Source organism: Heptranchias perlo, chromosome 43, assembly GCF_035084215.1.
Source record: "Heptranchias perlo isolate sHepPer1 chromosome 43, sHepPer1.hap1, whole genome shotgun sequence".
NCBI lineage: Eukaryota > Metazoa > Chordata > Chondrichthyes > Hexanchiformes > Hexanchidae > Heptranchias > Heptranchias perlo.
Genome location: NC_090367.1, coordinates 150,683 through 169,595, shown reverse-complemented (window position 1 = coordinate 169,595; position 18,913 = coordinate 150,683). Strand labels below are relative to the sequence as shown.

The following is an 18,913-nucleotide window of genomic DNA, read 5'->3' as shown; positions in this document are numbered from 1 at the left end:
ATAATAACTTTTAAAAGGGAATTGGATAAACACTCGAAGAGGAAACATTTGCAGGGCTATGGGGAAAGAGCAGGAGAGTGGGACTAATGGGATAGCTCTTTCAAAGAGGCAGCACAGGCATGATGGGCCGAATGGCCTCCTTCTGAGCTATATCATTCTATGATTCTGTAATAACTCCACATCACTCGGGTAAACCTTAATCATGGAGTATAAACCCCCCCCACCTATTCACTTCACCCCAACTTTCATTACCCCTCACAATCCCTCCCCTCATCCCCAATCTTCCTCCCTATTCGCTGATGCTCACCACTACCCACAATTCCAGCAGAACATTCCAGTTATTTTTCTTTTATTAAAAAAATTAATTTTCTTACTTTTAAAAAAAAAACTCAAGTAAAATAAAGAGCAGCTTCTGATCCTCCTCTGGACCGAGTCTCGGCCCAAAGGGAGGTCATTGTTTGCAGGCAACGCGAGCAGGGCTCGGTCCGCAGGCCGGAATCAGCTAATGGCCCTCCTCCGGCCGCCCCCAAATAAAGTGAGGGTCTTTCTGAAGGAGAGCGCCTGCATCATCTTCACTGCCTCACGCTTTGTACACGGTACGGGAGTATTCAACAAGAATAACTCCACACTGCTCGAGTAAACCGTCTGGTAATAACCCACCCTGACCCTCCACCCTCCTCCCTCAATTCCTTAACTCAGTAATGATCCTCCTTCATACACAGTCCTGTGGTCAGGCAGGACAGTCATGGACAATTTACCCATGCTGGACACACGTTCAACCAACACAAGGTGCCTTTTTCAAGTTTCATGAGGGTAATAATAATTTTCCCCTTTTATTTCTGTATTTTTATCCTTCACCCACCCGACCCATACAACTGGTCAGGGGGGCGGTCACAGAGCTGGTCCCTCCCTGAGGGGGGGTCCAGGGACCGTCCAGATGTAACCTGGAGGAGGAAGGAAGAGGAGGAGGGAGAGGGGAGAGAGAGAGAGAGAGAGGGGAAAAAAGGGGTGGATTGGAGGGAAGTGCAGGCTCTGAATAGTTGCTACTGAAACCAAAGCCACGTTGAGCTTGTTGGAGAGGGCGGCGTCACCCGGGGGACCCGCAGGCCGTGACGATCCAGTTTCCTGACGCGGCCGATACGCGATCGTGGGTCGGCCCAAGTTAACAAACTGAAAATGGCCGCTCGTGTTGGGGCCAGGAGCGATTGCTGCTTTGTAGTGTTACAGAGAAGGGAGGCCTGGAGCCAGGGGTCAGAGGTCAGAGTTTCGGCGGAGGGGAAATCTCCTGCCTGTTAACAAAGCACCGTTAAAAAGTTAAAACTCATTTTTTTTTTAAAACTAAAGCTTTAAAATTAGTGGAGAAAAAAATAGCGTTAAAACTCAGTTCTGTCTTCGGCCGGTCGTAGCTACGATGCTGGCGGTCTTGGTCTTGGGCCGGTCGTAGCTACGATTGTGGCGGTCTTGGGCCGGTCGTAGCTACGATGCTGGCGGTCTTGGTCTTGGGCCGGTCGTAGCTACGATGCTGGCGGTCTTGGTCTTGGGCCGGCCGTAGCTCAGTGTGCAGAGGATGTCGGCGAGTCAAGCTGGATCCCAATGAGCGACGGCAGGTGCTGCTGGCTGACCGACGGCAGGATGGGCCGCAGGCTGGGCCGGGGTCCGGAGGGGGCCGCCCCCGCTGGCCGGATCAGCGGAGGGGGCGGCTGGTTGAGTGGAGGCCGGGACTGGAGGAAGCGGCCTTGCTGCAGTGGCGGGGGCTGCCGGTGGAGAGCCGGGGCTGCCGGAAGCGTCGGCCGGAGCAGGGGCGGCGGCTGGGAGAGGGTCGCCGGGGTCACTGGGGTCGCGGGCGGAGCCGGGGCAGCGGAGACAGACGTCACTTGGACCTAGAGAAAGAGCATGGGGGGGGGGGGGGGGGGGGAAGGGGGGGTGGGGAAGGTGGGTTAAATCATTGGATACAAACGCATCATCACAACCCTCCCCCCACCTAAAACTGACGGAGAACTGAACTCCCAACCATCGACCTGCCTGACTTTTCCCAAATGCAACTTATAGCTTTCCTGGTTGTCTACCAGGCCACTGTGTAATTCAAATTACCTCCGCCTCTTCCTCCTCCTCCTCCTCCTCTTCCTCCTCGCTGCTGGCTAGCGATGGGTTGGAGCCACTGCCATCATCCAGTCCCGAGAGGCTCCCAGAATTTCCCTGCACTTCCTGCTCTGCCTCCCACTCCTGCAGGATCTCTTCCAGGTTGAAACGCCGCCGGTAACTGATGAAGAAAGTCTTCACCTGGGCCAACGTCTTGTTCCCGATCACTTCCGCGATGGCCTGGAAATTCCTCCCATATTTACGGATTCCTGAACATAGAAACATTTTGGGGTTTTTTGTTCTTTGGGAGGGGGTGGGGGGATTGGAGAAAATCCCGTCGTCCAATGTCCTATCCAATACAGAGTGTGTTTCTGCTCGCAGCTACTGCACTGGCAATGGGATGACCCCACCCCCCGCCCTCTCGGTTACTGAAGGTCAGGTACACACACTGCTGGGGGGGGGCGGGTCCAAAGATACCGCTGACTCCCCCACTGCTCGAGTTTCACCCCCACCCCCCCCCTCCCCACTGCCTCCGTCCAACTTTACTACAATCAACACAACTCCGATCAGGAATTAAGTGGAATCGGGTGGAGAAGAGAGATTAAAACACTGACAATCTTTCTGATCACTATCAGTCAACTCAAGCACCATCTGGTACATGAACCGTCTCAGACCAAGCCCGTGGGTCAGGGGCGTCCCTGCAGAAAGTAGGAGGTGCAACTCGAATATCATGCTCGCAATCTAAATGGAGAAGGGAGGGAGGGAGGGAGGGAGGGAGGGAGGGAGGGAGGGCCTGCAGTGTTCAGTAAGAGGTGGGGATACCTTGAACGGCCAAGAGCTGCTCCTCGGTCGTCCATCGAGAGTTGAGCTTCGGATTGGACTGTGGAGACAGAGAAGGAGAGAATTACAACACGAAGTATATTTAAAAATGAACACCTGCAGATGGCACCTGTTCCCAACAAAGAGCCACCTCAGCTCAGTCGAGACTCTCGTCTCCGGGTCAGAAGGTCATGGGTTCGAGCCCCCACTCCAGAAACTTGAGTCCATAATCCAGGCCGACACTCCCGGTGCCAGTGCTGAGGGAGCGCCGCACTGTCGGAGGGTCGGTGCTGAGGGAGCGCCGCACTGTCGGAGGGTCGGTGCTGAGGGAGCGCCGCACCGTCGGAGGGTCAGTGCTGAGGGAGCGCCGCACCGTCGGAGGGTCAGTGCTGAGGGAGCGCCGCACCGTCGGAGGGTCAGTGCTGAGGGAGCGCCGCACCGTCGGAGGGTCAGTGCTGAGGGAGCGCCGCACCGTCGGAGGGTCAGTGCTGAGGGAGCGCCGCACCGTCGGAGGGTCAGTGCTGAGGGAGCGCCGCACCGTCGGAGGGTCAGTGCTGAGGGAGCGCCGCACCGTCGGAGGGTCAGTGCTGAGGGAGCGCCGCACCGTCGGAGGGTCAGTGCTGAGGGAGCGCCGCACCGTCGGAGGGTCAGTGCTGAGGGAGCGCCGCACCGTCGGAGGGTCAGTGCTGAGGGAGCGCCGCACCGTCGGAGGGTCAGTGCTGAGGGAGCGCCGCACCGTCGGAGGGTCAGTGCTGAGGGAGCGCCGCACCGTCGGAGGGTCAGTGCTGAGGGAGCGCCGCACTGTCGGAGGGTCAGTACTGAGGGAGTGCTGCACTGTGGGAGATGCCGTCTTTCAGACGAGACGTTAAACCGAGGCCCCGTCTGCCCCCTCTGATGGATGTAAAAGATCCCATGGCCACTATTGGAAGAAGAGCAGGGGGAGTTCTCCCCGTGTCCTGGGGCCAATATTTATCCCTCAACCAACATCACTAAAACAGATTATCTCATTGCTGTTTGTGGGATCTTGCTGTGTGCAAATTGGCTGCCGCATTTCCTACATTACATCAGTGGCTACACTTCAAAAAGTACTTCATTGGTTGTAAAGCACTTTGGGACGTCCTGAGGTGGTGAAAGGCACTGTATAAATGGGAGCCCTTTCTCTTTTTATTGTGGTTAAATACGAGTAGATCAGAATTGGTTTAAACTGTGTGCTTACAGATCCTGTCTTTTGATCACAATGACCACTAAAGTTCAGGAAGCAAAGGTGACTGAGATAACACTGGAAAAGGATGATAGCTTTAGACAATGCAACAGGATATTGATAAGGAGAAGTCCCTATGGTCGTCTATTCAGCAATCTGTTAAATGACCTAAGGGTTGGGCGAACCTTCATCACACGGACAAGAAGGCGGCTCACCACCACCTTCTCAAGGGCAATTAGGGATGGGCAATAAATGCCGGCCTCGCCAGCGACGCCCACATCCCATGAACGAATAAAACAAAATGATATGAAAGAGGTTTCAAAGCTTTACTCAGTCAGGAACTTTCACTACCTTCAAGGAGAGGTACTGTGAACGGCCTGAGTAGTTAACTGCTCACGATTCCGGGGGAATTCTTTACAGGCGACTGCGTGAACTGCTCGGAATGTGGTCTTAAGATGAATGTTTTGAAACAATAATAAATGTAGTTAATTGTCAGATTATTACTGCCTCTAGCTTCCATGAATCTGTTATTAAAAGGATAAGAATTACCCACCATTGGAAGCGACCACAGCCCTGTCTCCACACGCACACACACCAGGCGCGCAGGCACACCGGGGTCAGGCACCCAGGAGTCCCTGGACGGCGATCAGGAGTGGGAAACGTGCCCGGTTTTATCCCTCCCCTAGTCAAAGGGCACTGAGGTCACTGTAGTACAGCCCACTGACTGAAGCCAGATCGAAAGAGAGAGTTTCCAGTGATTGAGGGGTCTAGAACGAGGGGACATCGACATCAGATTAAATGGAAATGAACGGGAGAAACCCTTTTTTTTTTGCAGAGGATTGTGAGGCTGTGGAATGTACAGAGTTAGTGACTGAAGCAGAGACCGTGTCAGCATTGAACAATAGGGGGTCGAAGGAAAGGGGGATAACGGGATAGGGGAACAGGGCAGGTTCATGGGATTAGGATACTGCTCGTGTGCAGGATAAACACCAGCATGGGCGGGATGGGCCAAATGGCCTGTTTCCGTGCTGTAATTTCTCTGACTGTATGAGATCTATTCTGGTGAATGTTGAAGAATCTGCGGCAATATTGGAAGAGGAGCAGGCAGTTTTCCCCATATCCCGGGATAACAATCCCTCCCTCGGGCAACACCACCTAAAACCCGATTAACAGGCCGCGGCTGACACACAAACTGCTCCCTACAGAACAGTCACTACAAACACCGACACAGTATCACTTTATAAATGAAGTATTGGGAGGTAAAGGCAATGCAATGACGGAAGTGGGGGTTCAGCTGCCTCACCCACATACCTCTGGTGGTCGAAGTTTGTCAATCCCCCCGTCCAGAGTCTGTTTCAGGGAGCTGTTTATCTGTTTTACGGTCTGCACCTGTGTGCGGGAGGGAAACAAAATTACATCTTCAGCGTTAATTCAAACACCTTTCAGAAATCAAGCCCAGCTATACGGTTCTCACCATATCCCTCCCCAGAACATCATCCAATTGCCTCCTTTATCCATCAAACACTCCCAGGGCAGGTACAGGGTTAGATACAGAGTAAAGCTCCCTCTACACTGTCCCATCAAACACTCCCAGGGCAGGTACAGGGTTAATTACAGAGTAAAGCTCCCTCTACACTGTCCCATCAAGCACTCCCAGGGCAGGCACAGCATGGGTTAGATACAGAGTAAAGCTCACTCTACACTGTCCCATCAAGCACTCCCAAGGCAGGTACAGCACGGGTTACATACAGAGTAAAGCTCCCTCAACACTGTCCCATCAAACACTCCCAGGGCAGGTACAGGGTTAATTACAGAGTAAAGCTCCCTCTACACTGTCCCATCAAGCACTCCCAGGGCAGGCACAGCATGGGTTAGATACAGAGTAAAGCTCCCTCTGCACTGTCCCATCAAACACTCCCAGGGCAGGTACAGGGTTAGATACAGAGTAAAGCTCCCTCTACACTGTCCCATCAAACACTCCCAGGGCAGGTACAGCACGGGTTAGATACAGAGTAAAGCTCCCTCTACACTGTCCCATCAAACACTCCCAGGGCAGGTACAGCACAGGTTAGATACAGAGTAAAGCTCCCTCTACACTGTCCCATCAAACACTCCCAGGGCAGGTACAGCACAGGTTAGATACAGAGTAAAGCTCCCTCTACACTGTCCCATCAAACACTCCCAGGGCAGGTACAGCACGGGTTAGATACAGAGTAAAGCTCCCTCTACACTGTCCCATCAAACACTCCCAGGGCAGGTACAGCACAGGTTAGATACAGAGTAAAGCTCCCTCTACACTGTCCCATCAAACACTCCCAGGGCAGGTACAGCACGGGTTAGATACAGAGTAAAGCTCCCTCTAGACTGCCCAAACTGAATCAAATTACCAAATTTAGCACCAAATAATTGTCAGCCTTGTACCAGGAACTGGGGGGAGAGAATTCTCAAACTCATTCCACATCAGACCCTGAACATTCAGATTGGGCCAGGATCTGAACCCGGCCCATGAGTGGAAGCCCAGGGTTTAAATCAATGGAGATAGCGGTTCCCAAAATAAGTCTTATATTGCTAGCCTCCTCCCACCGGCCGGGTCTTGGATCTTCCACGCCTATCACCTGGCGTTTGATGGAGATGAGCTGCGAGTCCAGCTGTCGGAGGGAGATGCTGGCAGCGTTGGGGTTAGCGGAGACACCAGCCACCTCCTCCTGGCTCAGGTACATGTCCTTGGGAGGTCTCCGCTTTGAGCGAGGTGGGTGGTGCCGATACTGAACACTCTGTGACTCTCGCTTCACTGCCATGGATTTGCCGTTTGTTGGTTTCTGTTCTCCAGGGCGCTGGGGGAGAATCGGAAAGAGAGATTCAATTCTTTGTGTTAAAGTCCCCTCCTCCTTTTAAATACTCCTCCCTCACTCTGTATTTTTTAATCTTTATTCCCTCTCGGGATGTGGGCGTTGCTGGTGAGACCGCGTAATATCCTTTGCGGTAGTTTCCAAAACCCCTCCAATTGGTTACTGCCCCCCCCGCCCACCCCTAAACGGTGAGAAACTAGGAACTGTGGAGGAGCAGAAAGGTTGAGGGGTCCACGTACAGAAACCGCTAAAAGCTAGTGGACAGGTAAAAAAAAATAATTAAGAAGGCAAATGGGATATTGGCCTTGATCTCGAGGGAATACAAAATGGGGTGGAAGTTATGTTACGGTTTATATAAAGCTCTGGTTAGACCAAACCTGGAGACACTGCGTTCAGTTCTGGGCACCGCGCCTCGGGAAGGATAGATTAGCCTTGGAGCGGGTGCAGTGCAGATTCACCAGGATGATACCGGGGCTAAAAGGGATAAATTACGAGGACAGGTTGCAGAGACCGGGCTTGTATTCCCTCGAGTGTAGAAGATTAAGGGGTGATCTAATCGAGGGGTTTAAGATGATTAAAGGATTTGATAGGGTCGATAGAGAGAAACTATTTCCTCTGGTGGGGGGAGTCCAGAACAAGGGGGCAGAACCTTAAAATTAGAGCCAGGCCGTTCAGGGGTGATGTCAGGAAGCACTTCATCACACAAAGGGGAGTGGAAATCTGGAACTCTCTCCCCCAAAAAGCTGTTGAGGCTGGGGGTCAACTGGAAATTTCGACACTGAGATTGATGGATTTTTATTGGGTGAGGGGGATTAAGGGTTACAGAACCAAGGCGGGTAAATGGGGTTAAGATACAGATCAGCCATGATCTGATTGAATGGCGGAACAGGCTCGAGGGGCTGAATGGCCACTTGGGAAAGTTACCGAGCGCTGTCCGTGAATCAAAACTCATGCAGGAGGGGAGAAGATTCCAGAAGATAAAATATGTATCAATTAGAGCCACAACTGAAGGTGAACCCTACAACTGAGGAAAGAGATTAACGGTCCTTTTGAGAATGTTGGACAATCTAAAGGCATTGCCACCTCCTGAAGCTGGCTTCAGACCTCGACTCAACCTGGCACAGGGTACAATCCAGTGTCCGTGGGCTGGCCTAGAGGGGGATCGGGACGCAGAGCAAAGACCTACCTCCCTCTTGACATCAGGCTCGTAATCGCTGTCGTCCGCTATCTGCACCGTCACCTCCTCCGTCTCATCGTTACTGCAAGACACAAAACCAAATGAAAAGGGGCGAAAAATAAGACACAGAGCAGGGACTGGAACGGCTCCAGACTCTCCCTTGGCAACAAGGGGACTCCGGCCACTCGGTCCGGGATCAGTGTCCGGAGGCTCACGTCCCCCTCTCCCTAAAACGTATTTATTTATCGAGCTCAGTTTAGGAATAGATTGGATAGGTGCGAGCAGAGGGTCTCAGGTTCGACTTCCGCACTGGGGGAGGGGCAGAAACTCTGGGTATGTGTCGCGTGAGGGCAGGATCAGGATGGGCTGTGATGCCTCCTGCAGTCAAATAGCCCGACGACACCACGCCTGAGCTCACGCGTGATGAATGGTCAGGGTTCCTACAGGGTGTTCCCAAGGACCCAGAGGGTGGGGATTGGAAATGGCAGGGGGGGGGAAAGAGAGGGGAGGGGAAGAGAGGGGAGGAGGGAGCAAGGACAACCCACAGACCTGTCCTCCCGCTCCTTCTTGTGCACCAGCTTCCGAGCCTGTCGATCCATGACGCTGGTTCGAGTCCGAGTCTTCTTCCAGGAGTAATAGTATTTCACCAGGCTGGAGATCAGCTTGTCCGGTAACTGCCGAGCAAGGGAGGAGGTGAATCACATCACACACAGACTGAATTACTCGCCAGCAATCATCCATCAAACACCTCCCCCCCGCACCCCCATTCCCAACCAGGTATCTGTGCAGCTCCTTTTTGAAGGAAAGAGAACAAAAGATTCCTGCCCCGTCCATGCAGGACGCAACTGCAGCATTGCTCGAGCGAGAGGGCGCTGGCCGTGGGAAATCTCACCATCTGTTGGATGCGCTGGAAGCTTTTCCCGTGGAAACTGAAGGCCTGCTCGAACAGCACCTTGTCCTCGACAGTCCACTCGTCCGGGAAAGGTGTGAAGTTGGCCAGGTCAGCGAGTGACTTGTCAACATCGTGTTTGTGCCACAACAGCATTCCCAACGCCTGGGGGGAAAGAAAAAGATTAGCTCCGAGACCCCTGTGCCCGTCTCCCCTCCCCACCCCCGCGCCCCGTCTCCCCACCCCCGCCGCCCAACCCCCCCGTCTCCCCTTCCCCACCCCCCCCGTCTCCCCTTCCCTTCCCCACCCCACCCCCGTCTCCCCTTCCCCACCCTGTAACTCACTGTTGGGTATCTGTTATTCTATATAAACCCCCCCCGATCTGATGCCAGCCTGTAACTCACCATGAACCCTCGACCTACCTGCTCTATGTTGTATCCATGCTTCTCCTTGGCCATGGCGATATACTCATCAACTGAAAGAGAGATGCAGAATTAGAAAAGAGTTTCAAATTGGAGGTGTTCCTTAATAACTCGGTCACAGATATCTCACAGAGGGTGCAAAGGAGATTTACCAGAATGGTCCCAGGGATGAGGAACTTCAGTTATGTGGAGAGACTGGAAAAGCTGGGACTATTCTCCTTAGAGCCGAGAAGGTTAAGGGGAGATTTAATAGAGGTGTTCAAAATTATGAGGGATTTTGATAGTTTTTTTGTATTGGTTCACGGGATGTGGGCATCGATGGCGAGGCCGGCATTTATTGCCCATCCCTAATTGCCCTTGAGAAGGTGGTGGTGAGCCGCCTTCTTGAACCGCTGCAGTCCGTGTGGTGACGGTTCTCCCACAGTGCTGTTAGGAAGGGAGTTCCAAGATTTTGACCCAGCGACGATGAAGGAACGGCGATATATTTCCAAGTCGGGATGGTGTGTGACTTGGAGGGGAACGTGCAGGTGGTGTTGTTCCCATGTGCCTGATGACCTTGTCCTTCTAGGTTGTAGAGGTCGCGGGTTTGGGAGGTGCTGTCGAAGAAGCCTTGGCGAGTTGCTGCAGTGCATCCTGTGGATGGTACACACTGCAGCCACTGTGCGCCGGTGGTGAAGGGAGTGAATGTTTAGGGTGGTGGATGGGGTGCCAATCAAGTGGGCTGCTTTATCTTGGACGGTGTCGAGCTTCTTGAGTGTTGTTGGAGCTGCACTCATCCAGGCAAGTGGAGAGTATTCCATCACACTCCTGACTTGTGCCTTGTAGATGGTGGAAAGGCTTTGGGGGGTCAGGAGGTGAGTCACTCGCCGCAGAATACCCAGCCTCTGACCTGCTCTTGTAGCCACAGTATTTATATGGCTGGTCCAGTTAAGTTTCTGGTCAATGGCGACCCCCAGGATGTTGATGGTGGGGGATTCGGCGATGGTAATGCCGTTGAATGTCAAGGGGAGATGGTTAGACTCTCTCTTGTTGGAGATGGTCATTGCCTGGCACTTGTCTGGCGTGAATGCTATTTGCCACTTATGAGCCCAAGCCTGGATGTTGTCCAGGTCTTGCTGCATGCAGGCTCGGACTGCTTCATTATCTGAGGGGTTGCGAATGGAACTGAACACTGTGCAATCATCAGCGAACATCCCCATTTCTGACCTTATGATGGAGGGAAGGTCATTGATGAAGCAGCTGAAGATGGTTGGGCCTAGGACACTGCCTTGAGGAACTCAATAAGGAGAAACCGTTTCCAGTGGCAGGAGGGTCAGTAACCAGAGGACACAGATTTAAGGTAATTGGCAAAAGAACCAGAGGGGAGATGAGGAGAATGTTTTTTTTTTACACAGTGAGTTGTTCTGATCTGGAATGTGCTGCCTGAAAGGGCGGTGGAAGCAGATTCAATAGTAACTTTCAAAAGGGAATTGGATAAATACATGAAGGGAAAAAATTTGCAGGCCTACAGGGAAAGAGCAGGGGATTGGGACTAATTGGACGGCCTTTCAAAGATGGGCTGAATGGCCGCCTCCTGAGCTCTATCACTCTATGATTCTACCTAAGTAATGTGTCACACAGTCTGCAGTAACTGCACAGTTTGTCACGCGCTCCCGATCCCTCACTAGCTGAGCTGGTAAGCTCACAATCCATTGCTGTGCTGAGGTCACACGCCCTTGTGGTGAGTTAGCTAATCCCCACTGGGGTGAGAATTAGGGCACTATAATTGGCCTCCAACCCCCGGAGGGGACAGGGAAAAGGGTTTAACCAGGGAGCATCTTCAATCCCGATCACTGTCGGGCGGGGACAGCGCGAGTGCGGGGACAGGTCTGGGCTTGGCGTGATGCTTCCCACAGCCGAATAACCTATGACCAGATTTGGTCCCTTGAGGTGAGGCACCCGATCACTCCTGCGATCCACTGGACTATACGCCAGCAGGAAAGCAGGGGGTGGTGTGTGCAGAAAATATCACAGGTGTGAAATGTGGCCAAAATTCAATCCTGGGCCAATCAGCAGAATGACCGAGACCAGGGAAAACAGAGAGGGAACGTCAGAGGCTGATAACAGCGCTGACCAGCAGCAGACCACAACTCTCAAATCCCCGCGTGCTTCTTGCACAATGCAGTTACTGTTATATAGGCAAGCTCAGCAAGATCCCACAAACACCAATGAAACGGATGATTGGTTAATCTAGTTTCGGTGGTCTTGGCTGAACGTTGGCCAGGATCTCAGCTCTCCCTGTGATTGGTGCATCTATTGGCTCTCTCTCCGTGACTGATGTATCTATTGGATCTCAGCTCTCTCTCTGATTGGTGTATCTCTTGGATCTCAGCTCTCTCTCTGATTGGTGTATATCTTGGATCTCAGCTCTCCCTGTGATTGGTGTATCTCTTGGATCTCAGCTCTCCCTGTGATTGGTGTATCTCTTGGCTCTCTCTCCCTGTGATTGGTGTATCTATTGGCTCTCTCCCTGTGATTGGTGTATCTATTGGCTCTCTCTCCCTGTGATTGGTGTATCTATTGGCGCTCTCTCGCTCCCTGTGATTGGTACATCTATTGGCGCTCTCTCGCTCCCTGTGATTGGTACATCTATTGGCGCGCTCTCGCTCCCTGTGATTGGTACATCTATTGGCTCTCTCTCGCTCCCTGTGATTGGTACATCTATTGGCTCTCTCTCCCTGTGATTGGTGTATCTATTGGATCTCTCAAGTTGGATTATCAATTCTTAAACAAAACTTACGTTTTGCATCCGAAATGTTGTGGTTTGGAGACCAGACCAACATGCCCTTTGTGTCCTTTTCACTGAAACGGACCGCACTGTCTAAAAACACAAACAACAGCTCTGTTTTGAATCAGATCTTTTTTTGCAAAGGGGAAACTCATTTGCATAGTCATGTTTCAAACTTGGAGGGGGGGGGGGGTGGGGGGGTACAGTGTCATAAAATTTTTGCCAGTGCTCTGAGCACAGTGTCTCGAGAATTCTGTAGTCTAGTTTTCCGTCTCAGTTTATTTACGTTGTTGTGTATATACACTAATAATGAGAGATTTCTGCAATGACAGCACTGTTACCCTTTGGGTAGCTGACACGGTCTTTTAGAAACTTTTGGTGGGTTCCACCTCAACATTTGCAGGGGGTCCTTCAGAGAATCAATATCTGCTGTATGAGAGCAGACACGTGGCGCGCGCACGGAGACCCGCGGGCACGGAGACCCACGGGCACGGAGACCCACGGGCACGGAGACCCACGCGTTCTGAAGCCACTGAGCCTCGACACCGTTAGAATCTGCTCACACCAGGAAAAGGGGCTCGAAACTGGCAATGACATCAGCCCCTTTCACTCCTCCTTTCTCGCTAGAATATACAAATTCTAATTCCACAGATGTGCGATTTATTTTTAAATTTGTGCATCTGTTCTTTAATTCTGCAATGCCTCTTATTCAGGAATCTGTGTGGGGATTTTTTTTTTTTGGGGGGTGTGGAGAGGAGAGGCAAGATAAAATATTGTGTTGTTTTAAAACCAGGAACAAAAGGGGAGGCGAGCTGCCCACTGCCTGAAACGCCGCGGCTGTGGCGAGACGTTTGCCAAATCCCCACCTGGATCACCCCTGAACACACGGTCGTACCGCAGGCTCGGAGCTCCCCTGGTGGCCCAACCAGTAAACGCACCACTAGAAGGTCGTATCAGCCGCCCAGACCACAAATGCCCTGGTGCCCTGTCCCCGCTGATCTCAGCTGGGGCGCTACAATTTGCCTCAGTGCCGCTGGGTTTGGTGGGGGGGGGGGGGGAAAGGGGGAAATCAGCCAGGGTTCCCAATCACGCTGGGCCAGATCGGCTGTGACGTTCCAGACACGGTCGAATAGCCCCCCCCACCCGCACCATGGACACTCACACGTGGCAAACGACCACCGAGCGAACCGGGACAGCTGGTGCCGGTATAACTGGACTGCACGGCCAATCAGGCCTTGGTGCCGGGTGGCTCGGTTGGCTGAAGGGGCAGTCGGCCATGTTAAGAAAGCTCACTAGGGCCATCTAGTGGTCCTGCCGTTGACTACATGTAGAGGGTGGTGCCCTGCAGGTTTTGCGATGGGGCACAGTGTGCCTTGTTGGAGAGCGAATGTCCCTGCATCGGGCATTGGCCAAACAGTCTTAATACACACTCCTCAGATAACATGACAGACTCTTAGAACAGGTGTTTGTTTTTCAGAAAGACCTAAAGGTGCGTTCAAGAAATCTTTTGGGGGGGGAGGAGGGGGTAAAAAATCAGGCCTTAAAATCCAAGCATTGAAGGTTTCGGTGGCAACATGACGTCCACACTTGGTCCCATCATCCAACCTGGTAAAAAAACCCATTCATCGGCACTGTTCAGTTGCTGCGGGAACACGGCCCAATCACATTCACTAATCAGCGGGGCGGGAACGGGACACCCCCCACTCCACCCGGCCAAGGGGCGGGAACGGGCCCCCCCCACTCGGCCAAGGGGCGGGAACGGGCCCCCCCCACCCGGCCAAGGGGCAGGAACGGGTCCTCCCCCCCTCCACCCGGCCAAGGGGTGAGGATGAGTTGGGAGTTTCCAGATTCCACGCCTGTGTCTGGTCAAGTGGCATTTGCCAAACTACGGGCACTTGCTTGGCAAATGGGCACTGCTGCAAAACAGGGTTCTGGGGGTAACGGTCGCTGAGGTTTCGAGCAGCAAAGTTGACCCCAATATTTACTTCAGAATGTGGGGGTGATATTGGGGGGGGCTCATCAACTCGAGCCACTTCAGAGAACATCAAGAGTCAACCGCATTGGTGTGCGACTGAAGTCACGTGGAGGCCCAGCCCGGGGAGAGGACGACAGGTTCCCTTTCCTGGTGGACATTAATGAATCAGTTGGGTTTTTAGGACAATCCGGCAGTTTCCACAGTCATTTCTCTGATGCCTGAACCACAAATCACCAGAGTTACTGAATAACATTTCCCAACTCGGTGTGCTAGGGTTGCTAGTCCAGCACTGTAACCACGACACTAACCATATGACCGTCACCGTATATTTTATTATTGAGAAGGAAGCCAAGTGTAAATTCTTACAGGAGGAGACTGCAAGGTGAGCTCACTGAACTTTGCAACCGGCCCAGAATATCCAGCCTAATTGCACAATGCGTCGGCCGTGGCTCCGTGAGTCTCTCTCGCCTCGGAGTCAGAAGTTTGTGGGTTCGAGCCCCCACTCCAGAGACTTCAGCACAAAAACCGAGGCCAACACTCCCGGTGCCGGTACTGAGGGAGCACTGCACTGTCAGATGAGACGTTAAACCGAGGCCCCGTCTGTCCCTCTCAGGTGGGCGAGAAAGATCCCGCGGCCACTATTGGAAGAAGAGCAGGGGGAGTTCTCCCCGGTGTCCTGGGGCCAATATTTATCCCTCAACCAACATCTGGTCGTTATCACATTGCTGTTTGTGGGATCTTGCTGTGCGCAAATTGGCTGCCGCGTTTCCTACATTTCAACAGTGACTACACTTCAAAAAAAAGTACTTCATTGGCTGTAAAGCACTGAGGTTGGGAAAAGCGCAGTAGAAATGCAAGTTCTTTCTGTGGTAAAAACACCAAGGGGCACAGAGGGTAGGGCATCCAAATGAAGGAGAAAAGTCAGGCAGAAATTGTTTGTTCATCCAAGTGAACAGTATAAATGGTTTCAAGAGGCAGTTCAACGTGTTTCTGGGGAGAGGGGGATTGCAGGGGTAAAAATAACTTTCAAAATAGCACCTTATATCTCTCAGCTTCTTGCAAGCTCAGTGATTCTTACGTAGCCATTTTGCACACAGCAAGATCCCGCGGCAGGATAGCTAACCAGTTAATCGGCATTGGGTGGTTGAAAGAGGAAGGTCGGCCTGGACGCCAGGAGAACACTCTGGCTCTTCTTCCAATAGTAACGTCCACCTGAGCAGGCGGAACGAGCCTATGGTCAACCTCTGGCCGGACGGACAGCGCCCTCAACAGTGCTGCACTCCTGCCAAGGAGCATCGGACGAGATTATGGGGGGAAAATCGATCGATCAAAAAAAGGGGGACGCGCCCGATGGTTGTTCCCGGTCCCGAAAAATTCTCATGTTCTCAGGACAGTTTTGAGTTTGAAATGTTTTTTTTAAGATTGGTGCAGGATTTCCTTACCTCGCTCGGACACGCTACTGCTGTTTCTGGAACTTTCTTTACAGTTCTGCCGCCTCGCGACTTCTCCCAGACACTCTGAAAATGGCACAACGGTGTCTGAGGCAGCAAGACGCTCACAGTATATAAATGTATAGAAAATATAGGACAACACGTACTCAAGAGAGCAGCAGAGGACAGGGAGGATGCCGTCCATTGGGAAACATGGAGTGTGTCCTGGGACAAATGCCCTGGCAAGTTTTGTTAAACATGACATGTCGATCTCACGTCAAGACCAAATGTAGTCTTTGGGTGAAATGGAGTTAGAGATTGGGGGAAAAATTGGACCAGGGAGCAGAGACATAATTCAGACCACATTTTAAAGTAATCTGTTCTGTTCTTATTTTTATATTTCCATTGTAAATTCCCAAGTACATATTTATAATGGAAGTTCCCTATGTAAACATGTCACGCTGTCATTACACCCTCCCACCTGAGGTGGTGCTGCAGCACTCCCACCGAGGGGGGAGGGTATGACAATGTGACAAGTTTACATAGGGAGCTCCCATTATAAGTCTGCAAGTAGGACTTTATAACAGAAAACGCTGACAGGAGGTGTGTACAGACCGATGGTTTTTAATATTTAGATATTATATTTTACCGGGGAAGGGCGGCAGGTTCCCTTCCCTGAAGGACATTAGTGAACCAGTGGAGCTTTTACGACAATCCGACTGCTTCGTGGGCTCTTATACTGAGCCCAGCTTTTTATTTCCAGATTATTTTTGTAACTGGATTCAAATTCTCAAACTGCCCACAGTGGGACCTGAGCTAAGGTTCTCTGGATTATCGGTTGAGGCCTCTGGATTACAAGCCTAGTAATGTAATCGTTACACGACCACACCTCAGTATGAATCAGCGCCTTCGGGGCGAGGGGCGAGGGGCGAGGGGCGGGGGGGGGGGGGGAAGAAGAGAAGGGAGGAAAGAATCCCAAAAAAGGGTTCCGGCTGGATGGGGGAAAACTGTGGCGTTCCATTGCAACGTTCCGATGGATAACGGGACATGGGTGTGCGGCTACGATTCCCGAGGGAGCGACAGCGAGTGACTGGCACTCAGCATCCCGCACAGCCAGGGAGAGCGAGCAGGTGGAGAAGAAGTGGTGACACCGTTTTGCACAGGACGACTGTGTTCTTCGACCCGAGATCGGTTACCATTGGAGATCCAGATTTTCACAGCTTTCGCAAGCACTGAATCCACACTTAGGAACAGGAGGAGGCCATTCAGCCCCTCGAGCCTGTTCAGAGATTCAGTTAGATCGTGGCTGATCTGTATCTTAACTCCATTTACCCCGCCTTGGTTCCGTAACCCTTAATCCCCCTCACCCAACAAAAATCCATCAATCTCAGTTTTTAAATTTCCAATTGACCCCCAGCCTCAACAGCTTTTTGGGGGGAGAGAGTTCCAGGTTCCCACTCCCCTTTGTGTGAGGAAGTGCTTCCTGACATCACCCCTGAACGGCCTGGCTCTAATTTTAAGGTTCTGCCCCCTTGTTCTGGACTCCCCCCACCAGAGCAAATAGTTTCTCTCTATCTGTCCTATCACATTCTTTAATCATCTTAAACACCTCAATTAGATCACCCCTTAATCTTCTAGACTCGAGGGAATACAAGCCCAGTCTATGCAACCTGTCCTCGTAATTTAACCCTTTTAGCCCCGGTATCATTCTGGTGAATCTGAGCTGCGCCCTCTCCAAGGCCAATCTATCCTTCCCAAGGCGCGGTGCCCAGAACTGAACACAGTCTCCAGATGAGGTCTAACCAGAGCTTTATATAACCGTAACATAACTTCCACCCCATTGTATTCCAGCTCTCGAGATAAAGGCCAACGTTCCATTAGCCTTCTAAATTATTTTTGTACCTGTCCACTTACAACTCGTGGAGCCTGTTTCTCCCTCACTGGCGGCTGTGACAATCATCTGGCCTGACGAGCTTACACCAGAGGGGCAACAACAAGCCAGACAAACTGGAACGGTCCCCAGTACGATGCAAAATGTCTCTTAAAACCCATCTGCCTCAGTGTGGCCTCTGTTGTCGCTCCTTTATTGCAGTTCCCTCTTCATAGAAGCTGCTCACTACAGCATGGGTCGCGCGCACCTCGAGAACAAGGCTATCATGGCCAGTTAACCGCACCGGAACGTAACTTTACAGATGGAAATCGTACCTGGGTGACACTCTGGTACAACAGCTTGGTAATCGGATCCTACCCGGATCATACTGTCTAAAGGGACGAAAGGACAAGACACAAGTCACTGGAATATAGTTAACAGTTCACAAAATACTAGTAAATTGCCAAGTTTCTTTTATAATTTACGTTCCGCAGCCCCACCTAGTGGCCGGAGCCTGCAATTACACCGTGACGGGTTGACGTAGCAATTTACATTCAGTTTTGGTATGTCAACATTTCCCAATGGCAAACGTTGACCACAAAATGATCAATAAATCACAATAACAGGACATAAGGTGTGCAGACAGGAAGTTCCATCCTACATTGGCTTGCTTGGATCTCAAGTTAGTTGATTCAGGTTCAAATGACATCCTAAAAGGGAGAGATGGATCAATACTTGTCCAGAAAGGGGAATTGAGGCTTAGAAAGATGTTAAAAAAAAAAAATCAGGCAGTGTGTTAAGGGCAGGAACTTAAATGATCCTTAAAGCGGATTAACAAACGATCAGGGTGGGGGGAAATCATGAAAGAATCATTCGTGGACTTTGTTTGGAGAGAACCTAATGGGCCAAATGGCCCTTTGCCAATCCAGACCGTATATTCCAAGGGACGGAAAATGGCTGCTGCATAATTGATGGAAACATCCTTCCAAGAACTAAGTAAAACAATTATCAAGCTCTCTGCAATCCTTAACCATAGTAAGGGGAACTACAATCAATTAGTCTCACTAGATTAGGGAAGAACATTGGAATTGCTGGACGAGATAAGACCCAGGTCCATCTAGTTCACCTTCTCCCATCCTGGTAGTCCCACGATACAATGATAATGGAGTTGTTGACTAATCACTGCAATCGATCTCTATCAATGAGTCTCCACCAGACCCAGAGATGAGGTGAGGAAACCCCCAGTGGGGGAGAGCTTTGGGAATCATCGGTCCAAAGTCACCTGTTCCTCCCGAGCCTGTTACACTCACCACACGTCGTGTCTCAGAGATAGAAAGAAAAAAGAAAAAAAATCAGCCAGGGTTCCCACTCCTGATCCCTCTCCAGTGGCCCCTGCCACTGGCGTGGGAGAGAAAAGGGATTGGGGGGGGGGAAA

The 18,913-nt window shown here is 51.7% G+C and overlaps 1 protein-coding gene across 3 annotated transcripts; it reads right to left on the bottom strand.

Moving 5' to 3' along the window:
* Positions 1 to 280: 280 nt before the first annotated feature.
* Positions 281 to 17,939, bottom strand: rcor2 (REST corepressor 2). Of its 3 annotated transcripts, XM_067975495.1 has the most exons (12): positions 17,814 to 17,939; positions 15,621 to 15,695; positions 12,216 to 12,296; positions 9,437 to 9,489; positions 9,018 to 9,179; positions 8,675 to 8,799; positions 8,135 to 8,207; positions 6,715 to 6,933; positions 5,411 to 5,488; positions 2,902 to 2,959; positions 2,092 to 2,348; positions 281 to 1,880 (listed from the first exon to the last, which is right to left on the bottom strand). In XM_067975495.1, exons 1-12 carry the CDS (start codon positions 17,863 to 17,865, stop codon positions 1,554 to 1,556), a joined length of 1,560 nt encoding a protein of 519 aa, XP_067831596.1. In that variant the 5' UTR covers positions 17,866 to 17,939; the 3' UTR covers positions 281 to 1,553. The 3 variants fall into 3 exon arrangements, with proteins under 3 accessions (XP_067831596.1, XP_067831598.1, XP_067831597.1); XM_067975497.1 differs by lacking the exon at positions 2,092 to 2,348; XM_067975496.1 differs by lacking the exon at positions 15,621 to 15,695 and having other exon boundaries at positions 17,814 to 17,938.
* Between the last annotated feature and the right edge of the window lie 974 nt (positions 17,940 to 18,913).

Coding starts and splice junctions, on each gene's coding strand:
- rcor2 (XM_067975495.1), bottom strand. CDS start 17,865: ATGATCCGGGTAGGATCCGATTACCAAGCTGTTGTACCAGAGTGTCAC. Junction 8,208..8,674: donor AAGAAGGAGCGGGAGGACAG/GTCTGTGGGTTG, acceptor TGTGTCTTGCAG/TAACGATGAGACGGAGGAGG. Junction 2,960..5,410: donor ACAAACTTCGACCACCAGAG/GTATGTGGGTGA, acceptor CTGTCTCCACAG/TCCAATCCGAAGCTCAACTC.